Source organism: Corythoichthys intestinalis, chromosome 7, assembly GCF_030265065.1.
Source record: "Corythoichthys intestinalis isolate RoL2023-P3 chromosome 7, ASM3026506v1, whole genome shotgun sequence".
Lineage (NCBI taxonomy): Eukaryota > Metazoa > Chordata > Actinopteri > Syngnathiformes > Syngnathidae > Corythoichthys > Corythoichthys intestinalis.
Window position 1 is genome coordinate 50,669,036 of NC_080401.1, and position 23,521 is coordinate 50,692,556.

The 23,521-nt window shown below is 38.4% G+C and overlaps 1 protein-coding gene across 5 annotated transcripts in view; it reads right to left on the reverse strand.

Annotated features, from left to right (window-relative positions):
* Positions 1-23,521, reverse strand: part of lpp (LIM domain containing preferred translocation partner in lipoma) — a 418,112-nt gene that overhangs the window by 166,704 nt on the left and 227,887 nt on the right. For all 5 annotated transcript variants that reach the window (XM_057840237.1, XM_057840239.1, XM_057840238.1 and 2 more), the window contains exon 6: positions 11,689-12,216. In XM_057840237.1, the coding sequence (XP_057696220.1) occupies positions 11,689-12,216 (528 nt within the window). The remainder of the gene's footprint in view (positions 1-11,688; positions 12,217-23,521) is intronic.

The following is a 23,521-nucleotide window of genomic DNA, read 5'->3' on the forward strand; positions in this document are numbered from 1 at the left end:
GTTGGAATGGAAAGATAAGACACAAGATGGATATATACATTCAACATACGGTACATAAGGACTGTAGTGGGCATTTCACTCTACTGTCATTTAAATCTGTCTATGTTGTCCTCACTCCGAAGCATCTACTTTTTCCAAAGCTAGACAGCTAGTGAACGACACCTTAATAATCAGACTTCTTCCTTTTTCATCTGATTTATTAATAAAATGGCCTCAAACCATTGTCCTCTCTAGACCGTCGTAAAACTACAAAAAAAAAAGTACACAAGCATTGCATTAGCAACAACGTTAGCTTAGCACGCTATACAGGTTAACTAAACATAAACAAAAAGCGTCTCATCCAAAAGATATAACATTTCGCTTATTAACATAATATGTAAATTCTTTACAACAGCCATACTTACGGACAAATCTTGTCCAAGGATCATATAAGCACAACAGAGACGTCGTGCAGCCATATTGAACTGGCAAGAAAACAAACCACACAAACCATGTCGCAAAGCGACCACAAGAGTTCGCTGTTAGACAGCACAAAAAGTCTTGCTGTAAAACTTATCAAACGGCAGAATACTGTCTGAGCAGGACATGTGCGTTAATTGCGTCAAATATTTTAACGTGATTAATTTAAAAAATTAATTACCGCGCGTTAACGCGTTAATTTTGACAGCCCTAATTTTTATTTATACATTTTTTTAATGCAGTGGAAACAACTTATTTCCCATTTTTATTTTTTGAACGTTCGTTCATTTGCTGCCAACCCTTCCGCTTCAAATGGATTGGATGTTTACTAGTAAAAAACCTGTTGCTGGGAGTGTGTATCTTGGCCAGAGAAGGAACAAATGGTATTTTTTTACCACATTGACTTCCTTCCAAGTGTATGGCAGCGAATGAACAAACGTTCCACGTTCCAGAAAATTGAGATTTTAAGCTTTCCAATGATGTATCACACATGCATATTGGACAATTTTGAAAGTTGCCGAAATTGGGGGTCTCAGAGCAGAACTTCATGTCACCCGAGTGTTTTCGCCATGTCGCATTTTCGTCTCGCTGTCGTCTCATCAGACAAAAATTCTAGTCTCTTAAGCCATGTTTTGAGCTCATAATCGTCACGAAAAAACGCGGAACGTGTCGAAGTGATCGTATGTCGAGGTACCACTGTAATACCTTTTTTAATACCTTAAAAACTTTTTATAAAGGATATATTTAAATTTAAAACAACATGTAAAAATATTACAATTTTTGGGGGCGAGTTGTTTTTAATGCCTTTTAGGTGTTTGGCAAAGGAAAAATGGAGCAACATTTTTCAGTTTTTTGCATTTTGTTAGTAGGCTACTTGTACGTCATATAATGTCAAAAAATTAAAGAGCTTATTTTCTATTACTTCATTTTGGGAAAAAAAAGTTGAATATCTTTCCTATATGTTTTTATTTTTTTTCTGTTAAATGTAATACAAAATATCCGTAAAATTATATTTTGTTTCCATATTATATATGTATATATATATATGTATATATATATATATGCATATATATACAGTATATATATATTTTTTTATTTTATTTTATTTTATCATTTTTATGTATTTTTAAAATAAAATAATAATAATAACAATAATATAATAATAAATAGATTAATTAATATTATTATTTTATCTGTATTTCTTTCATCAATTTATCCTTCGTTCACAATACTTTATGTGGCCTTCAATTTTTCTTTTTTTAACCTGAAGCTGACCTTTAATGTTTCTTATTTAAAATACTCATGTTAAATTTAGTACTACTAAATAATTAAGCATAAAAAACCCTCTTTGTTTTATATAGTTATAGTAATTATGACTATTCTACATAATGCATGATTAAGCAAACTTTTGTTCTTTCGTCTTTTATTAACCCTATAAATTATAGGACTATTAAAAAAAACAAAAAAAAAACTGTTTTCCAATTAAAAATAAGTACAGATATTTAAAAAAAAAATTAAAAAAAAAAAAACTAAAAAAATAAATTAGGATGTTATATCCTTCAAAAAATCAATTTTAAGAAAATACATTTTAAAACTAAAAATAAATGACATATTATTTGAATTATATTAGGTTTTAATCTAAAAGTGATTTGCACATTTCAATTACACAATTGCACATTACATTACTCCTTCAACCTTCCTCACCTTTTTAAGCCCGTAATGTTGTTTCGAGTTTTTCCACCTGGACGTGTTATAACTCCGAAAACAAAAACGTGCAAAACTACTAATCCACGAAAGCGACAGAGATGAAAACGCCAACGCAGCAAACATTTTTTTTTTCTTTGTGAGACAAAGCGATCGAGATGGCGCAGGGCCCCAATGGACGCCATCTTTGAAAAATTCATAAAGGTTAAAACAACAGTTTATTCTATGCATCACAATCAAAGACCGCGAGCAATCCCCTGCCGCATTACCGCGCGAGTAAATATTACATATGCATGCGCACACATACACACAAAAAGTGTGTGAACACGCACACATACACACAATGTGCCAGTCTACTGGGAATGCATTGGACTTACGATAAGAGAAATGGAATGGAACAAGTACAGATCCAGCCTGGAAAGAGACTGAATGTTTCCCCAAAATTAAATGACAGAATTTACTTGGGGAAAATAAAATACCATCACGCAGTGGTGGAATGCGTTTAATTTCACCAGCTCTAAGCATGACGTTTTGCCTGGACTACTTTTAATGCGGCACAACGCGCTGACGTCACGTACATACAGGAAGAAGAGGCGGCAAATATATTTGTTTCAATAATATAGAGGTAACGACGGAGAAGCTGATGAAAGCGAAGAGACAGGCACCAAGAAAACGCATAAAATGTCAAAAGTGTAGGAGCATTTCAAGCTTTCAACACTGCTTTACTGTAAGACAGTGCTTGCATACCTCTACGTCCTTAACGCTGCAGCTCCACCGAAGGCTAGGGATGGGAATTGACACCATTTTTACGATTCCAATTCCATTATCAATATTGCTTAACGATTCGATTCTTTATCGATTCTCTTATCGATTCTAATTTGGGAAAAAAGAAGAACAAACGTTTTGATTGGCATCGAGTTTGCTTAACCCTTTAACACCGAACGTGTCGGCAGCGACGCGTTTACCCATGTTGTCTTTGAAGCTTCGTCACGCTGTAATTACGTCACCCACGTGCCGCTGGTTGGTCTCATTTGAAAGTACGGAAGTTGATGTCCACACCAGTTTTTATTTGAAGTCAATCGACCAAGAAAAACGGGAGATATTGTCATTTGAGTTTTATAGTTTTATTGCACTCATAAATATGCATTAAAACGCTGCATGGACCATGTATCTATCTCCATATTTCCATCATTTCTTGTCCTTTTTCAAAACCAAAAGAAGCACAAAAGACTACATATCCCACGAGTCGTTGTAATGTCAAGAAGGACGAACCGAATGTGGACATTTGTTGAAAAAAAAAAATTAAATGCATTTCCGAGCGAGGCGCCAACTAAGGAAAAGTAGGCATGCTGAAGCATACAACGGCCAGTTTGAGCGAACGACTTTGAAACGTGCAGAATGAATCTAAAACTAAATTTAGCGCAAGCTAATGCATTATTTCATTAACTCAAGGAAGAAGATGAGCCGTATTTGCCGTTGTTTTCCTTGGATGAGTCGGCGTTTCTACGCGTAGAAGTGACAGGCTGACAGCAGCGCGCAAACGGGACGGAGTAGGCTGTGTGACGTTGTGTGTGACGCAGTTCCGTGACCTGTTCATGCAGAAGCTTTATTGAGCTCGCAAAAAAAAAAAAAAAAAAAAAAACTTTATTGGGTCGTATGCCAGAAAAATTTGAATTGAAATGAACTACTTGTCAATATTTTTTTAAATACTTTTTTTCAATGTTATATACATTTTTCTTCAAGAAAATTTTATAAAGATGAGTGTTCGAGAAGCTTGGTTGCATGTACGTAAATACTTTAGATAAGGTGATGGGTATAATACCTAACTTCTCAAAGACATATCCTCCAAACCCTTTTTGTGTTAGATGATATATATATATATTTTTTTTTTCTCACTATTTTGCACTGCATATAACCCGTTTTGACCATAGTATGTGTAAAGGCCAAAAGCGCCTATGACCATACTTGCTGTTTGTGTTGAATTGTCAGACATAAAACTATTCAATCTTATTTTTTTCTATTGAATGTTTATCCTAACAAGTACAATAAATATTATCAAGCTTCAAAATGTTTGGTCGAGCATGTTTGGTTGTCAATGGGACATCAACATTACAAATTTTGAAAAAATATTTTGGGATTTTTTTGTTTTTTTGGGTCCAAAATGTGGATTATAATTGGTCAGTGAAGAAAACAACAGTTTGGACATGAAGTTCAAGGTGTCCTTAAAAAAGGGACCCAACTTGGCCATTGTGAACATTTTTTTCTTTGAAATATAAAGGCAACATCAAATGCATGCAAATTCGGCCAAAATAGGCTTAGGTGTTAAAGGGTTAATCAGAAGTCACAACTAGAGATGTCCCGATTGATCGGCATCCCGATCGATCGGGTCCGATCACGTCATTTTCAAAGTATCGGAATCGGCAAAATAATATCGGCCATGCCTTTTTTAATTTTTTTTTTTTTTTAATTAAATCGTTTTCTAATTGTATTTAACGTTACAGACATAATATGTTACACTCATCCAGAGTCTTTAGTTTAGGCTTAAGGTAGGGTTAACAAATTTATCCCGATAACGGCGGTAATTAATTTTTAAAAAAATTATCACGTTACAATATTTAACGCAGTTAATGCATGCGCTGCACGACCCACTCACGCATTGTTGCGCTCAATCTGTAATGGCGCCGTTTTACCTATATAGAGAGATATAAGGCAGCGTAAAATGAGTAGAATGAATTTTGGCAGCCTTTGGAACCTTTTTTTAATTGGCTGAAGCCTTACAATCCCTCTCCCTACAATTAGAAATATCATGGGAAGCAATGTGGGGAAGCACGGTAGCAATTGATCTTTTTCTTAACACCCTATGTTATTTCCCAACGCAGAGAAGATATATCAATTGGTAGCACTACGCCACTACGTCATGGTTCCACTTCCCATCATGCCTTTGGGCATGGCTATCAATTACTGAAAGCTCAACAAATACACTAGATGGCAATATTTAGTCACAACATACAAAGTCACAAGTCTTTCTATCAGTGGATCCCTCTCACAGAAAGAATGTTAATAATGTAAATGCCATCTTGAGGATTTATTGTCATAATAAACAAATACAGTACTTATGTACTGTATGTTGAATGTATATATTCGTCCGACTTTTATTCATTTTTTTCTTAATGCATTGCCAAAATGAATATGATCGGGAAAAATTATCGGGAATGATTGGAATTGAATCGGGGGCAAAAAAAAAAAGCAATCAGATCGGGAAATATCGGGATCGGCAGATACTCAAACTAAAACGATCGGGATCGGATCGGGAGCAAAAAAACATGATCGGAACAACCCTAGTCACAACCTTACAAACTCACAACGAGGTCAAAAGAGGGCCAAAGCCTCAATGTTAACTGTGGCAATAAGTGGCAAATACACAAGAATGTGTAACATTTTATTGAAACATTTTTGTAATAGAAATAAAAAATATTGGTATATATTGGCATATAGGTCGTTGTTCTGCCTTTGGCAATATGTGTTAAAGCAGGGGTCCCCAAACTTTTTCCTGTGAGGGCCACATAACTTTTCCCTTCTCTGATGAGGGGCCGGGGTCAGTTTGTAACAGAAAAAGTGTGACGATTGCAGGAGTGCCTAAATGTAAAAAATTGTTTTTCAGAAAGCCACAATCAAATAACCCTTTCTGGATTCTTCACGGAACAAAAGTAAATAATATAAAAATTATAATATTATATAATATGATATAATAATTAGGGTTGTTCCCATCATGGTTTTTGCTCCCGATCCGATCCCGATTGTTTTAGTTTGACTATCTGCCGATCCCGATATTTCCCGATCCGGTTGCTTTTTTTTTTTTTTTTCCCCCCCCGATTCAATTCCGATCATTCCCGATAATTTTTCCCGATCATATACATTTTGGCAATGCTTTAAGAAAAAAACGAATAAAACTTGGACGAATATATACATTCAACATACAGTACATAAGTACTGTATTTGTTTATTATGACAATAACTCCTCAAGATGGCATTTACATTAATAACATTCTTTCTGTGAAAGGGATCCACGGATAGAAAGACTTGTAATTTTTAAAGGATAAATGTGACTTTGTATATTGTGACTAAATATTGCCATCTAGTGTATTTGTTGAGCTTTCAGTAAATGATACTGTAGCCATTTAACTGCCCAAATGCATGATGGGAAGTGCAACCATGACTGTGCGTAGTGATACCAATTGATATATCTTCTCTGCATTGGGAAATAACATAGGGTGTTAAGAAAAAGATTAACTACTACCTTTCTTCCCCACATTGCTTCCCACGACATTTCTAATCGTAGGGAGAGGGATTGTAAGGCTTTAGCCCACAGGTATCAAACCAATTCCAGAAAGGGCCAAGTGGGTGCTGGGTGCTTGTTCCAACCGATTCAACGCAGAGAAGTTAACAAATGAACTTCCTGCTGAAACAATCCGCACCTGACAAAGTTTAACTGATTACACATGTGAAAGATCTAATTGGTGAAGAGGTGTCCTCTTCATTGGTTGGAAAGCAAACCTGCACTCACTTGGCCCTTTCTGGAATCAGTTTGACACCTGTGCTTCAGCCAATTAAAAAAGCTCCAAAGGCTGCCAAAATTCACTCTACTCATTTTACGCTGCCTTTTAGCTCTATATATAGGTAAAACGGCGCCATTACAGATTGAACGCGACAATGCGTGAGTGGGTCGTGCAGCGCATGCGTTAATTGCGTTAAATACAGTGCCTTGCAAAAGTATTCTGCCCCCTTGAATCTTGCAACCTTTCGCCACATTTCAGGCTTCAAACATAAAGATATGAAATTTTTTTGTCAAGAATCAACTATAAGTGGGACACAATCGTGAAGGGGAACAACATTTATTGGATAATTTAAACTTTTTTAACAAATAAAAAACTGAAAAGTGGGGCGTGCAATATTATTCGGCCCCTTTACTTTCAGTGCAGCAAACTCACTCCAGAGGTTCAGTGAGGATCTCTGAATGATCCAATGTTGTCCTAAATGACCGATGATGATAAATAGAATCCAACTGTGTGTAATCAAGTCTCCGTATAAATGCACCTGCTCTGTGATAGTCTCAGGGTTCTGTTTAAAGTGCAGAGAGCATTATGAAAACAAAGGAACACACCAGGCAGGTCCGAGATACTGTTGTGGAGAAGTTTAAAGCCGGATTTGGATACAAAAAGATTTCCCAAGCTTTAAACATCTCAAGGAGCGCTGTGCAAGCCATCATATTGAAATGGAAGGAGCATCAGACCACTGCAAATCTACCAAGACCCGGCCGTCCTTCCAAACTTTCTTCTCAAACAAGGAGAAAACTGATCAGAGATGCAGCCAAGAGGCCCATGATCACTCTGGATGAACTGCAGAGATCTACAGCTGAGGTGGGAGAGTCTGTCCATAGGACAACAATCAGTCGTACACTGCACAAATCTGGCCTTTATGGAAGAGTGGCTAGAAGAAAGCCATTTCTCAAAGGTACCCATAAAAAGTCTCGTTTAAAGTTTGCCAAAAGCCACCTGGGAGACACACCAAACATGTGGAAGAAGGTGCTCTGGTCAGATGAAACCAAAATTGAACTTTTTGGCCACAATGCAAAACGATATGTTTGGCGTAAAAGCAACACAGCTCATCACCCTGAACACACCATCCCCACTGTCAAACATGGTGGTGGCAGCATCATGGTTTGGGCCTGCTTTTCTTCAGCAGGGACAGGGAAGATGGTTAAAATTGACGGGAAGATGGATGCAGCCAAATACAGGAACATTCTGGAAGAAAACCTGTTGGTATCTGCACAAGACCTGAGACTGGGACGGAGATTTATCTTCCAACAGGACAATGATCCAAAACATAAAGCCAAATCTACAATGGAATGGTTCAAAAATAAACGTATCCAGGTGTTAGGATGGCCAAGTCAAAGTCCAGACCTGAATCCAATCGAGAATCTGTGGAAAGAGCTGAAGACTGCTGTTCACAAACACTCTCCATCCAACCTCACTGAGCTCGAGCTGTTTTGCAAGGAAGAATGGGCAAGAATGTCAGTCTCTCGATGTGCAAAACTGATAGAAACATAGCCCAAGCGACTTGCAGCTGTAATTGGAGCAAAAGGTGGCGCTACAAAGTATTAATGCAAGGGGGCCGAATAATATTGCACGCCCCACTTTTCAGTTTTTTATTTGTTAAAAAGGTTTAAATTATCCAATAAATTTTGTTCCACTTCACGATTGTGTCCCACTTGTTGTTGATTCTTGACAAAAAATTTAAATTTTATATCTTTATGTTTGAAGCCTGAAATGTGGCGAAAGGTTGCAAGGTTCAAGGGGGCCGAATACTTTTGCAAGGCACTGTATTTTAACGTAATAATTTTTTTTTTTAATTAATTACCGCCGTTAACGGGATAAATTTGTTCACCCTACCTTAAGCCTAAACTAAAGACTCTGTATGAGTGTAACATATTATGTCCGTAACGTTAAATACAATTGGAAAACGATTTAATTAAAAATATATATATACAGTATATTAAATAAAGGCATGTCCGATATTTTTTTGCCGATTCCGATACTTTGAAAATGACGTGATCGGACCCGATAGTTTGGGATGCCGATCTCTCAGGACATCTCTAATAATAATTATAAATAATAATAACACTATTAATTAAATAGATAATATATTGAGGGGGGAAAAAAAATCAAAATGCTCTCTGGTATTGTTCAGGGGGCCGGACCACGGGCCGTAGTTTGGGGAGCCCTGTGTTAATGTGTATTATTTGTCATTATATTGAAATGCATGCCTTTTAGTTTTTATGGTGCTTTCACGCTCAAGTGGAGGCGCCCTTGCGCTTCCTCACGCGAAGAAGAACGCCCTCACGTGAAGAAGAGCGCGCTTACACGCGAAGAAGTGCTGCATCCAAGCGAGTGAGCGAGTTAGTGAGAGAGGGAAACACTGCTATGAGCCTACGTTCTTTATTAATGTTTGTAAAATATCTACAGAGGCAACACCTGTATGTATCATCTTTTGTGTTGTTGTTGTGTGTTTCCACTCACGATCGGACAGTTAAATCCAGTTGTGTAGTGGTTTGAACGATGTGCTAATTGTAACGAACGCATGCTAACAGTTTGTGTTATTAGCAGCTAATCATCGCTGATTTACGTTGATACAAACCTGTTTGTTATTGCGGACGAAATTGATTTGGTTCATTTCTATTTTTAGTTTCACTCTTCAAGTGATGGTTGAATCAAGTCAGCAAATTATACCAACGTCTTCTGCATCGTCATTTGGGAGTTTAGCTAGCTGTATAGCCAGGACTGACCCTTAGCGTCTCGGTGAGGACAGTGCAGTCGTATTCCCTCCCGATGCAGTTATCTCCACCTTGCAATGACTGCAACTCGCTTTGTTGTCATTTTTCCTCGTGAAGTGAAGACACACTTTGGTTCTTGGCGCCATGCTAGTTTGATGCGTCTGGACAACAAGACACGTCACGACACAACACGTGTCTTTAGCAATCGTTAAAAGGATCGTTAAGGCTTTTTCATTGTGATGTCGAGGCCTCGAAACACTAGGAACCGGTTCGGAATTGGAATCAGTGTCCAATTCCCATCCCTACTGAAGGCACCCGGTTTACTCCGAGAGCGAAGGAGCAGTACTCGGGACAAGGTAAAATTAAGTTAACGTAGCGCTAATAAATAAGATTAACGTTACTGTGCCTTGCTAACATAACCTTAGCCCTGCAGAGGGTTAGGTTTCTATTAATTATGACTACAGTGGTATGAAAAAGTATCTGAACCTTTTGAAATTTTTCACATTTCTGCATAAAATCACCATCAAATGTGAACTGATCTTAGTCAAAATCACACAGATGAAAAAACAGTGCGTTAACTAAAACATCTCAAACATTTATAGGTTTTTATATTTTACTAAGGAAAGTACGCAAAAAATGACAGAAGGGGGAAAAATAAATAAGTGAACCATCACATTTAATATTTTGTGCACCCCCCTTTGGCAGCAATAACTTCAACTTTTTGAGAAAAATGTACTTCTAAGAGTAGTTTTACTAAGCCATACTTTTTACCTGAGTAGATTTGTGATGTAGAAACGCTACTCTTACGCCTCATCTTTGGGCTGGGGGGATTTGCTGTGAATGCTCATGTTTCAGTGTCATCGACGAGCATAGACGTCCAATTCATTTTGACAGGGAGGGGCAAATGAACATATGCCACACTTTATACTCTAGAATGTGAAAAAATGTTATCTGATCTTTGTCAAAATAGCAATTATCTATCTATCAATTATCACTACTGTGGTATGAAAAAGTATCTGAAACTTTTGGAATTTCTCACATTTCTGGACAAAATCACCATCAAATGTGAACTGATCTTTGTCAAAATCACACAGATGAAAAACACTGTCTGCTTTAACTAAAACCACCCAAACATTTATAGGTTGTCATATCTTAATGAGGATAGAATGCAAACAATGACAGAAGGGGGAAAAATAAGTCAGTGAACCATCACATTTAATATTTTGTAATTTATTTATTTTTTTCGAATCCAGCGTCTTGTTGTGGAGTACTGAAAGCCACAACGTATCATAACAGCACGTTTAAATTTGTACATCAAACCATAAAGTTTTAAAGCAAACTGCGACATCGCAATCGGCGCTGTCGCCAACCACAATCAGGTTGCATTTTCAATGCTAATTTTTGGAATTTCAAATTAATTTTCCGCACTAAACAGAGATCAAACCCATCCAAGAACACTCCTAGACACATAAAGAAGAACTGTGTAGAATTTCGTCAAAATCTAAATTCATCGGGAACGAACACACACAGACACCCGCACAACGACAAAGTTCCATACGGGTCATTTCCTCTACACATTTGGGGTATTCTGGGGTCACCTCCAGTACATTTTGGATAGTATCTTGTTTATTTTAGGGCAGTTCCAGGTCACTTCCTGTTGATTTTAGGGCAGTTCAGGGACAGTTCAGGGTCACTAATGTAGCTTCAGTTGAAATGTATTGGACGCTATTGCTGTCAATAGGCATATTCAATATCAAATTTCCTCCTTTACTAACTACTACAACACATACTTGAGCTGGCAGTGAATGAGTTAAGCTAATGATAACTTTAGAATAGAAGTGCACTGTTTCTGAAAGGTTAAAATACTGAAAGATCAAATCACTTTCAGCCACAAAACAAGAAAATGTTCGTTAAGACATGCACGAAAAACAGCATACAATTTGCTTTTTTATTAAGATCTCCACTTCGCTCATCTCCGACCGCAGTTCTGCTTATTAAGTCTGCTTTGCAAGCCGGCAATTGTATTCCACGCTGCAGAGTAAAGACCCAAAAAATAGCTGATAACAGTATGGTAAGTTTCTATGGTATCTGATAGCTTAAAATTTCAAAACATCAGAATACCTTCAAACCAGTTATTGGCGAATGACAGTTCTCTGGTACTTTTGTACTTTTTAAATTTATGAGACTGTTCTTACCTTTGGTGTAATGACCGGTCCAGAAGGGTAGGGGTCCAGACTGGGCGGCACGTCAGTGATGTAGGTCTTCTTAGGGCCCGCCGCCTGATAGGGTTGGGGCTCGGGTCTGGTGTACCCCTGCTGCTCCTGATAGGCACCCAGACCACCCGGGGAGAACCCCGGCTGGGGCGGCCCGTAGGCAAAGTCGGGCCCTTTGGGCTGGGCCGGCAAATATTGCGCCTGGGTGTGGCCGCGCGCCGGTTGCTGACCCCCGCCGAAGTGCTGCCCGCCACCGGTCGGGTGCTGGGGGCTGGGCTGAGCAGACCGTACTTGGACATTGAAGGTGGGCTGGCTTGGCGTGGACGCGGTAGCGTAGGACGCCGCCACAGGTTGGAGTTTTGCAGGAAGCGTTGATGATCCGACGCCCGGGGCTTGGGCTTTCGGGGTGGACTTCTTGGTGGCGGTCAAAGGCGGCTGATTGGGGATGACCATGCGCTTGTAACCCGTCACTGGAGCACTAGGGGTGGACACTGAGGAAGGGCCGAGGGTCTGGATGAAGAAGAAAAATCAAATTTAAAGAAAAAATATTAGATTCCACACGCCCTAATCTGACCTATCGTCCTTATTCCAATTGTATTGTTTAGTAGGTCTATCCCTTTGATTTTATACTAATTTAACTTATTACCTGCTATTGATGTCACTAGACGTCCAAACCATTTTGACTGGGAAACGGACAATTAACATTCGTTCAATGACCCTGAAACATGTGCATTCACAGCCAGTCTTTCCAGTTTCAATGAATTGGATCTCTATTTTTTGTCAATGGCCGGCAATTAGTTAAACACCGTAATTTTCGGACTATAAGGCGCACCTGGCTATAAGCCGCCACCCACCAAATTTGACACGAAAACGGCACTTGTTCATAGATAAGCCACACTGGACTATAAACCGCAGCTTTCCTCACTGTATTATGGGATATTTACACCGAAAGATATTAATCGGTAACACTTTATTTGACAACGGCATGATAAGACTGTCACAAGATAGTCATAACTATGACATGACACTGTGATAAGCATTAATAAATGCTTATGACAGATATCGTTTAGTGTCATCTTGCAAATGATCTCACTTTTGAATGGATATAAAAGATCCGAGCTGGATATAAATGGAGTTAGTGACAAAATTTGCCAGATGACATTTAATGACATCTGTCATAACCAATTATTAAATCCCATGACAGTGTCATGTCATAATTATGAACATTTTATGACAGTCTTATGACACCACTGTCAAATAAAGTGTTGCCTGTTTACCCAAGTAATTCAACAAATAAGCCGCACTGGCCAATAAGACGCAGGATTCAAAATGAGGGGAATAAGTAGCAGTTTATAGTCCGAAAATTACGGTTATTATTAAAAAAAAAAAAAAAATTAACAATCAATTGAACTTTTGTGTTATTGGGGGCCATTTTTCTTCATTTTCAGTTAATTGATTTGTTTTGATAACATTATATTCTTATCATTTATTAATTAAAATATTACAGTGATCCCTCACTACTGCACGCTTCAAACATCGCGCCCTCAGTCCATCGCAGATTTTTTTTTCAATTAAAAAAATTTAAAAAACAGTATTTAAAAAAACATGTCTTGCATGTACCTCATTCCACTGCTAATTCTGAATAAATACATTAAACACAGCATTTTGTCATGTAAAAAAGATTTCGATTGTTGCGCGGGGGGCGGTCCCCATTGACAGCAAAAAACAAGGGATCACTGGATATAACAATAATCTAAAAAAAAAAAAAAAAGCAATAATGATTAACAATATATATATATACAGTGAAGAAAATAAGCATTTGAATACCCTGCTACTTTGCAAGTTCTTCCACTATAAAAAAAATCAAGGAAATATGACATTTTCATCGTAGCTGCATGTCCACTGTCAGAGAAAAACTAAAAACAAAAATCCAGAAATCACAATGCATGAATTTCTAACAATCTATTTGTGTGATACAGCTGCAAATAAGTATTTGAACACCTGTCTATCAGCGAGAATTCTGACCCTGAAAGACCTGTTAGTACGCCTATTAAAAGTCCACCTCCACTCCAAGTATCATCCGGAATCAGATGCACTTGTTTGCGGTCGATGGCAGCATAAAGACACCTGTCCACCCCATACAATCAGTAAGACTCAAACTACATGGTAACATGGTCAAGACCAAAGAGCCGTCCAAAGACACCAGAGACAAAAATGTTCACCTCCACTCCACAAGGCTGGAAAGGACTACGTAGCAATAGCCTAGCAGCTTGTTGAAAAAAGGTCCACTGTTGGAGCAATCATTAGAAAATGGAAAAAGCTAGCGTCCCCTCTTGCCATCCCTAAAGGCCAGTTGATGGGTGCGCGGGTGGCCAGGGGGACCACCCTAGATCCCGGGGGGGTACGATGGCTCCTTTGCTGGGCTGCGGGAGGAGGGATGGGCTGCGCTGATAGCCCCCCCACTCGCCCTCCATCCCCGGGCTGGCTGGGTGGGGGCCATGGCCCTGGGTTGACGCCCACGTGGCGGCTCCGCTCATCTGCATGGCTGTCGCGTGCCTGGCGGGGCTCGCGCACGGCTGGATGTGATTGGGCGCGCTCGGGTTGGGGGTCTCGTTGCCGGGATTGGCGGTGGAGCAGCGTAGGGTCGGTTGCCAACGAGCTCACACTCACAATGGATTCACACGATTAGTGAGTTCTAGATTACAGAGCTGATTTGTGTACACGCTAACCCCAGGGGTGCCCAATCCCGGTTCTCGAGAGCCCCTATCCAGCTTGTTTTCCATTTCTCCCTCCTCTAACACACCTAAATCAACTAATCAGGATTGTTATCAGGCTGCTGTAGAGCTTGCTGATGAGCTGATCATTTGATTCAGGTGTGTTAAAGGAGGGAGACACGGAAAACAAGCTGGATAGGGGCTCGCGAGGACTGATATTGGGCACCCCTGCTCTACCCCTTTCAATCACTTAGCTTATAGACTCCCCCACCCTCGTCCCCATCTTTCCCTGGTCAACAGGCCCCCCACATGGTGTCAACTGGAAATACATCTAGTTGACGATAGCACCAAAATATTAGTAGTTAGTGCAGACGTTCAATGTATTTCTTGTTGTAGTTTTTGTTTCTTTTCTTCTGTTCCCCCATAACCCCTTCCTGTTCGCTGCTTTGTCATTATAAACGAGGTACATTTAATGATCACAACGGGAGTATGTCAGACTTTCAATGTGAAACATTAAAACTGTTAAAACTAAACAAGACGGGTAATCTCAATCGGAATGGAGCCCCATGTAAGAAAGAAAGGTGAGGAATCAGCTCAGAACTACACGACAGGAGTTGGTCAATAACCTGATAAGAGCTGGGACCGACGTTTGCAAGGTTACTGTTGGAAATACACTAAGACGTCATGGTTTGAAATGATGCATGGCACGGAAGGTTCCCTTGCTTAAACCCACATGTCAAGGCCCGTCTTGAGTTTACCAATGACCATTTGGATGATGCAGAGGAGTTATGGGAGCAAGTTTTGTAGTCAGATGAAAGTAAAATAGAAGTTGTTGGTCATAATTCCACCAACAGTGTTTGGAGGAAGAAGAATGATGAGTACTATCTCAAGAACACTACTGTGAAGCATGGGGGTGGTAGCGTCATGCTTCGGGGGTGTTTTTCTGCGCATGGGACAGTACGAAAGGATGTCTGGGGCCCTGTATTGTGAGATTTTGGGGAACAACCTCCTTCCTTCAGTCATGAACCTACGATGAAAATTTCAGACCCCTCCATGATTTTCAAGTGTGAGAACTTGCAAAATAGCAGAGTGTTCAAATACTTATTTTCATCACTGTATATAAACAAACAGTATACAGTTGTAGTCAAAAGTTTACATACACTTGTGAAGAACATAGGCTACGTTCATACTACAGGTCTTAATGCACGAATCCGATTTTTTCGTGTTTTTCCGACTCGAGTGAGGCATTAACTTGACGGTCTGAACGTGACAAGTCGCATAGAACGGGACCATTTCAAATCCAATCTGGGTCACTTTCGTATGTGGTCTAAATCCGATCTGGGCCACATTTTTCCAGACTGTCGCGGCGGTCTGTACTGTCCAGTCCCGCAAATCGGATTTAATGCAGCAATTACGTCATCAAATAGCGAAAGAGTCGTTACCGTAGCGATGCACCTGTGTGTTATTAGGGCCTAGCTTGCAGTGAACACGGCTTTTGAGGAAGATCTGAGCTTGACAACAGTCATAAAAAATAAAAATGGGTTGAGGATAAGCCTGAGAATGCTCAGTTTTCTCTCTGTTCCAACTGAGCAATATTTCAACATTGCCTCCACGGCCGAGAGTCGGGACAAACTGCCCGTATGTGTGTGTGACGTGCACGGACAGTGCGTGCATGCTATCGATCCATATAAACTTTGAATATTTGCCTAAACGGGGATTATTTATGTCTGTTATTTGTGTCCACCTTTTGAAAAGCAAAATATGATATCCCTGGAATGACGGATGACGTCTGTCATTTGTTTTGATGGTTCTGCGCATGCGGGTCTTCTTGCTTAGCGGGTGTTGGACTGCGAATTAGTGCGCATGCGTAATACTTGAACGGTCTCAATGGATAAAGGCAGTCTGAACGGGCACGCCAAAAAAACGGATATGACAAAAAATCGGATTCGTGCATTAAGACCTGTAGTATGAACGTAGCCATAATGTCATGGCTCTCTTGAGTTTCCAGTTATTTCTACAAATCTGATTTTTCTCTGATAGAGTGATTGGAACAGATACTTCTTTGTCACAAAAACCATTCATGAAGTTTGGTTCTACAATGACTTCATTATGGGTGAACAGAAAAAAGTGATCAAATCTGCTGGGTCAAAAATATACATACAGCTAGGCATGTGCCGGTATGAGATTTTGACGGTACGATAACCGTGAGCAAAAATACCGCGGTTTCACGGTATTACGGTATTACTATTTTGAGATGTATGGGTTAAAAAAAAAAAAAAAAATCCATTCAACAGGAATTTTTTTTTCAGAACATAGTTGCAAATTGAAACATGAATATGTTGTTAAAATAAATAAAATACCAATTAAAAAAACGAATATTTTAAATAAAATTAAAATACAATTTATAGACTGTACCCACAGCTCAAGTTGTTCAAGATTGGAGCACGAACAAAACAATTTCTATAAAAAAGTAAAAACACTTCTAAATAAAAATTTTTTTTTAATTATACTGCATGACTTTCTTTTGAGGGTGGAAAAGCTCAAGTGAAGTTTCGCCATTTTCAGCCACTGTGTCAACTCTAGTCTACATGTCATGCCTTTGTGTTAAAAAGAACATAAATAATTTATAAGTTAATAAGTTAGTTAAAAATGTATAAGTTAGTTAAAATGTCAATATTGTTGTGGAAAAGTTTCATCTAAAAAAAAAAAAAATTGGGAGTGTGACTTCTCCTTGATCCAGCGAACGAGGATTTGTGCTTAGGGCAAGATCATCTTTCTGCAATTAGCGATCTTTGAGGCTGCCATTTTTTTCCCCCCTTCATTCAAGCCACTGATTCAAGCGAATCAAGCTTGTTTTCTCACTCTGCGGCTGTAAAACTCGACGAAGTTGCTCTCCCAGCTAAACCTAGGCTAACATTCGTCTTTGTAAGCTTTTATTTAGTTTGTATATCGAATTTAAAAGGAAAATGTGTGTTTTGTTTTTGGCGAACTTTTTCCATAGTGCTAATCTGTTGAAGCTACTCACACATGGAAAAATACAATTGTACAACGTTTTAAATGTATGCATTTTGTATATTCCACTTACCAGGATTTGAGAGCTCAATAAATTGAAATTGAAAGAGTATTTGTTTTTCACACATTTTCAGTCATTTTCACACACAGCAACAAACGGGAGGTGGTGAGCGCTGCCGCGCCACGTCCCTTCTGGCTGCAGTTTTGACACATGAAAAATAGCGAATACCGTTCTACGGTCTGACGGAATATTTTAGTGGTTTTGAAACCGCGACGTTTTCACACCACGGTAAACCGTGAAACCGGTCACCGGCACATGTTTACATACAGCAGCGCTAATATTTGGTAACATGTCCCTTGGCCATTTTCATTTCAATTAGGCGCTTTTGGTAGCCATCCACAAGCTTCTGGTTGAATCTTTGACCACTCCTCTTGACAGAATTGGTGCAGTTCAGTTAAATTTGATGGCTTTCTGACATGGACTTGTTTCTTCAGCATTGTCCACAAGTTCTCAATAGGGTTTAAGTCAGGACTTTGGGAAGGCCATTCGAAAACCTTAATTCTAGCCTGATTTAGCCATTCCATTACCACTTTTGATGTGTGTTTGGGGTCATTGTCCTGTTGGAACACCCAACTGCGCCCAAGACCCAATCTTCGGGCTGATGACGTTAGGTTATCTTGAAGAATTTGAAGGTAATCCTCCTTCTTCATTATCCCATTTACTCTCTGTAAAGCACCAGTTCCATTGGTAGCAAAACAGCCCCACAGCATAATACTACCACCACAGGCATGGTGTACTTGGGGTTAAAGGCCTCACCTTTTCCCCTCCAAACATATTGCTGGGCATTGTGGCCAAACAGCTTGATTTTTGTTTCGTCTGACCACAGAACTTTCCTCCAGAAGGTCTTATCTTTGTCCATGTGATCAGCAGCAAACTTCAGTCGAGCCTTAAGGTGCCGCTTTTGGAGCAAGGGCTTCCTTCTTGCACGGCAGCCGCTCAGTCCATGGAGATGCAAAACACGCTTGACTGTGGACACTGACACCTGTGGTCCAGCAGCTTCTAATTCTTGGCAGATCTGCTTTTTGGTGATTCTCGGTTGAATCTTCACCCTCCTGACCAATTTTCTCTCAGCAGCAGGTGATAGCTTGCGTTTTCTTCCTGATCGTGGCAGTGACAAAACAGTGCCATGCACTTTATAGTTACAAACAATTGTTTGCACTGTTGCTCTTGGGACCTGCAACTGCTTTGAAATGGCTCCAAGTGACTTTCCTGACTTGTTCAAGTCAATGATTGTTCAAGTCAATAATCACTCACAAGAAATTGCTAATTCGTGTTGCTGTATGTATCTTTTTGACCCAGCAGATTTGATCACTTTTTCTGTTAACCCATAATAAAGTCATAAAAGAACCAAACTTCATGAACGTTTTTTGTGACAAAGAAGTATCTGTTCCAGAGAAAAATCGGGAGAAAAATCAGAGTTGTAGAAATAACTGGAAACTCAAGAGAGCCATGACAGTATGTTCTTCACAAGTGTATGTAAACTTTTGACCACAACTGTATATGATATCACACATCACAATTTGGGTCATGTCAACAGAGACTCCATGGGGTTGTTTTTTCTTTTCTTAGGTATTTTTTAAACTTGTCCTATAAAACGTTAAGAGCTTGCAACAATAATTATGGCTAGTTGGCATACCAATTCAATTCAAATTTTATATCGCTGTTTTCCTCTGTTCTTTCGTTCTGCCTCCTTAAACCTTCTGTCCAGCTGGCCGCATGAAATTTAAACATTGAATAAAACAAAAAAAGTAAAATGTCAACTCACTGATCTTACACACCGCAATCTGACCTATCTTCCCTTTTATTCAACAATATAAACAATAAACACGAACGTTTGCCTTATAACCCTGAAAAAGAAAATTACTTGGAAGAAATGAGAGGGGGTTCGGATGCCGACCAAACGTTGTTTCAGCTAACATCTAGTGCAGTCGCAAAGCTCATCTTTGTGTTCTCCTTTTTGTAACTTTTAGTAATTGCCTTTTTTTTGTCTTTAGGCGCTAACCTAATAAGGCCTTCCAAGGTTAATGACAGACCCTTTTTAGACAGGCTGCGTGTCTGACACCGATACGTGGCGTTCAGCTCAAAACAATTAAGACTGACACCACAGATACTTTAGCCCTGACGCCCCGTGATTGAAATGTTAGTGTTTCCTCGGCCTTGAGAGCTGTTCAGGAAACTCGCGCAGCGTCGCAAATCTCAGTGATTTAGCGTCTTTTCCCGACCGAGTCAGCACAAGTGTTATGTGGCGTCTCCAACCTGAGCGACCATTTATCCCGTCCTCCGTCCTTCTCCAGGCCTTCCACTATTAGCTCCACATTGTATAGATGCCGTTGCGATACTCTGGAATCGACTTTGTTGACTTGCTGCAGTTCATTTGAAATGAATAATGTCCATGTCCGTGGAGCTACAGTACGTGCCATATTTGCAGTCAGTTTGACTCAGTTCTTCCAGGGTTTCTGTAGGATTCATCAAGTGAAATTCAAAACTTTTTAAGACCACTAATTTGTAGAATTTAACACCAATTCAGAGTTAAATTTTATGGCTAAACTCACAAAAAATCTTGAATGTCCAAACATTTCTTAGACAAAACATCATGAAGCCTGGCATGATTAATCGACTAATCGACAACTACTCGATTATCATGTTTATTAGGGGTGTGCCATCTTAGGCACCCCACGATTCAATTCAATTACGATTCAGGGTGCTACGATCCCATTATTAAACGATGATCAAGGTATTGACGATTATCGCGATTATCACGATTATCGCTGCATCGTACATTACTACTTAATACTAAAGATAAAGAAAACTCGTTTTTTTAATGTTAGTTATTGCTAGTTGGTTTTCATATGCTAACCTTTTACCTCATTCACTGTACTGAAGCTGTCTGCCTTTGTTATTATTATTATTGTTAGAGATGTCTGATCACGTCATTTTCAAAGTATCGGAATCACAAAAAAATATTGGACGTGCCTTTTTTGAATATATATATATATATATATATTTATTAATTAAATCGTTTTCTAATTCTATTTAACGTTACAGACAAAATGTCTTACATTCATCCAGAGTCTTTAGATTTGGCTTAAAGTAGGGCTATCAAATTTATCTCGTAAACGGCAGTAATTAATTTTTTTTTTTAATTAATCATGTTAAAATATTTAATGCAATTAACGCATGCGCTGCACGACCCACTCACGCATTGTTGCGTTCAATCTATAATGGCGCCGTTTTACCTATATATAGAGCTAACAGGCAGCGTAAAATGAGTAGAGGGAATTTTGGCAGTCTTTGGAGCCTCTTTTAAATTGGTTACAGCCTTAAAATCCCACTCTCAACAATTAGAAATATCGTGGGAAGCAATGTGGGGAAGAACGGTAGTGGTTGATCTTTTCCTTAACACCCTGTGTTACTTCCCAACACAGAGAAGATATATCAATTGGTGCCACTACACACAGTCATGGTTGCACTTCCCATCATGCATTTGGGCAGAACAGTTAAATGGCTACAGTATCATTTACTGAAAGCTCAACAAATACACTAGATGGCAATATTTAGTCACAATATACAAAGTCACATTTATCCATTAAGAATTACAAGTCTTTCTATCCGTGGATCCCTCTCACAGAAAGAATGTTAATAATGTAAATGCCATCTTGAGGATTTATTGTCATAATAAACAAATACAGTACTTGTGTACTGTATGTTGAATGTATATATTCGTCCGAGTTTTATTCATTTTTTTCTTAATGTATATGATCGGGAAAAATTATCGGGAATGATTGGAATTGAATCGGGAGCAAAAAACAGCAATCGGATCGGGATATATCGGCAGATACTCAAACTAAAACGATCGGGATCGGATCGGGAGCAAAAAAACATGATCGGAACAACCCTAGTCATAATTATTGTCATAATTGTGACATCACATAACATCATAGGCATTAATGAATGCTTTAGACAGATGTCATTAAGTGTCAGCCGGCAAATTATGTCACGAACTCCATTTATGTCCAGCTTGGATCTTTTACATCCATTCAAAAGGGAGATAATTTGACGGATGACACAAAATGACATCTGTAATAACCATTCATGAATGCTCATGGCAGTGTCATGTAATAATTGTGATGGTCTTATGACAGTCTTATGGCGCCACCGTCAAATAGTGTTACCAAATACCATAACTAACAATTTATGAAACAACTAGAACAGTAACTAAAGAAATAATTAGCACAGAACATGAATTTTGATTGTTATTGACATCTGTAGCGCTGCAATGTATGCTAGGAGGCATGTTGGACGACAAAAGTGTTGACAGCAGTTGGCAGCAGAGGTTGACTGTCTCCCCCAAGAGAACAGTGATGGCCAAATGAAGCTTCTTGAAGCAATGAAAAGAAATGAACCACCATGAAGCTTTGAAGTAACTGGCTGCAAAGCTTCATGGTGGTTCATTTGGTCGTATGACAGTCTTATGATTGTCTTATGATGCCGCTGTCAAATAAAGTGTTACCAGTTGATATCTTTTGATGTAAATATCCCATAATACAGTGAGGATGGCTGTGGCTTATAGACCAGTACAGCTTATCTCTAAACAAATGCCCTTTTCATGTCAAATTTGGTGGGCGGCGGCTTATAGTCAGGTGCGCCTTATAGTGCGAAAATTTCGGTAATGATGATATTAAATCAAATATTCTTTTTTACTTCTTAAAATATTTTTCGAACATTATCTGAAATGAAAAAGATATATTTCTTTTCATATCTTATTTACAATATTTTATTCATTCATTTTGTAAATACTTGAATAAAATACACACATAAAATCCACAGGTTTTCTTTTTGTATTTTTCAAAAACGGATTATCTTTTTGAGCCTTTTAATAGCAAATATTTTCTTATTTACTTTAAAAATATTTTTAATAAAAAGAAAAATATTTAAAATTACAATGAAAACCGTTAATATATAAAAAAATTTAACAATATTTTATTTTATTAACTTTGTAAATGTCCAAATAAAATACGCATAAACACTGAATATTGTCTCTATTGTAGTTTTCAAAAAATATATTTTTCAGCCTCCGATTCGCAAATATTTTCTTAATTTCCTTTTTTATTCAACTTTTTCGAACTCAAAAAAGAAAAAGCAGTTTTGATTCTTTTTATTTTTATATTTGATTTTTATTTTAATTAAAATAAAGACAAGAAAGAAAAAATACACTGTAAATATTGTCTTAATTGTAATTTTTTAAATTAAATTAAATTTAATTTAATTTATTTTTTCTTTAATTTCAAGGAAAAAAATAAGTATATTTTGATTTCTTTTTTTCAATCCAGGAAATCTTTGCAAATTTTACTTTGGGTTAAAACTGATACGGTAACATATTTACACACAAATTTTCTCAGCACCGTTTATGGTTCCAATCCACATTTACAGCTAAAATCTAAAGCCCAGAGTAATATAACAGGATATAATGTGAATTATAGTCTATTAGTTGGTCAATTACTCGCTCCCAGTTCAAATCGACGTCTATCTCCGTCAATGGTTTGAAACATAACCATTCATGTCCAAATCAATTTGATACTGAGTGGAACTAATAATAATAAGGCAAACATGGACGCATACCAATTCACGTCTGAGAGTAGCCTGCGAGGAAGTGTTAAAAAAATAAAAAACATAACGTGCTTCCACTAAGATTTTTGTCTGTTTGAATAGAGCTGATGTTTTTTTTTTTTTTTTTTTTTTTTTAAATAAATAAATAAAGAGAAAATTTAGGGTCTTTCTGAATATGCATGTAGCGAAATCTCCACTGTGCCCTTTAGGAAGAGACATTACTTCATTTAAATGTTTCATGGCTTTTAAATAGTGCCGATTATTCATTAATCTCTCCAGGCCTCAAGAGTTAGCGTTTAAGGTTCGTGCAAATCGAGGGGCCCCCTCCGAAATAATTACGCCGCCACGGTACATTTTCTACCAATTACGCCAGAGGAATGTGATGAAACTAATCAAATGCGAACCATCAGATGCTCTGTCG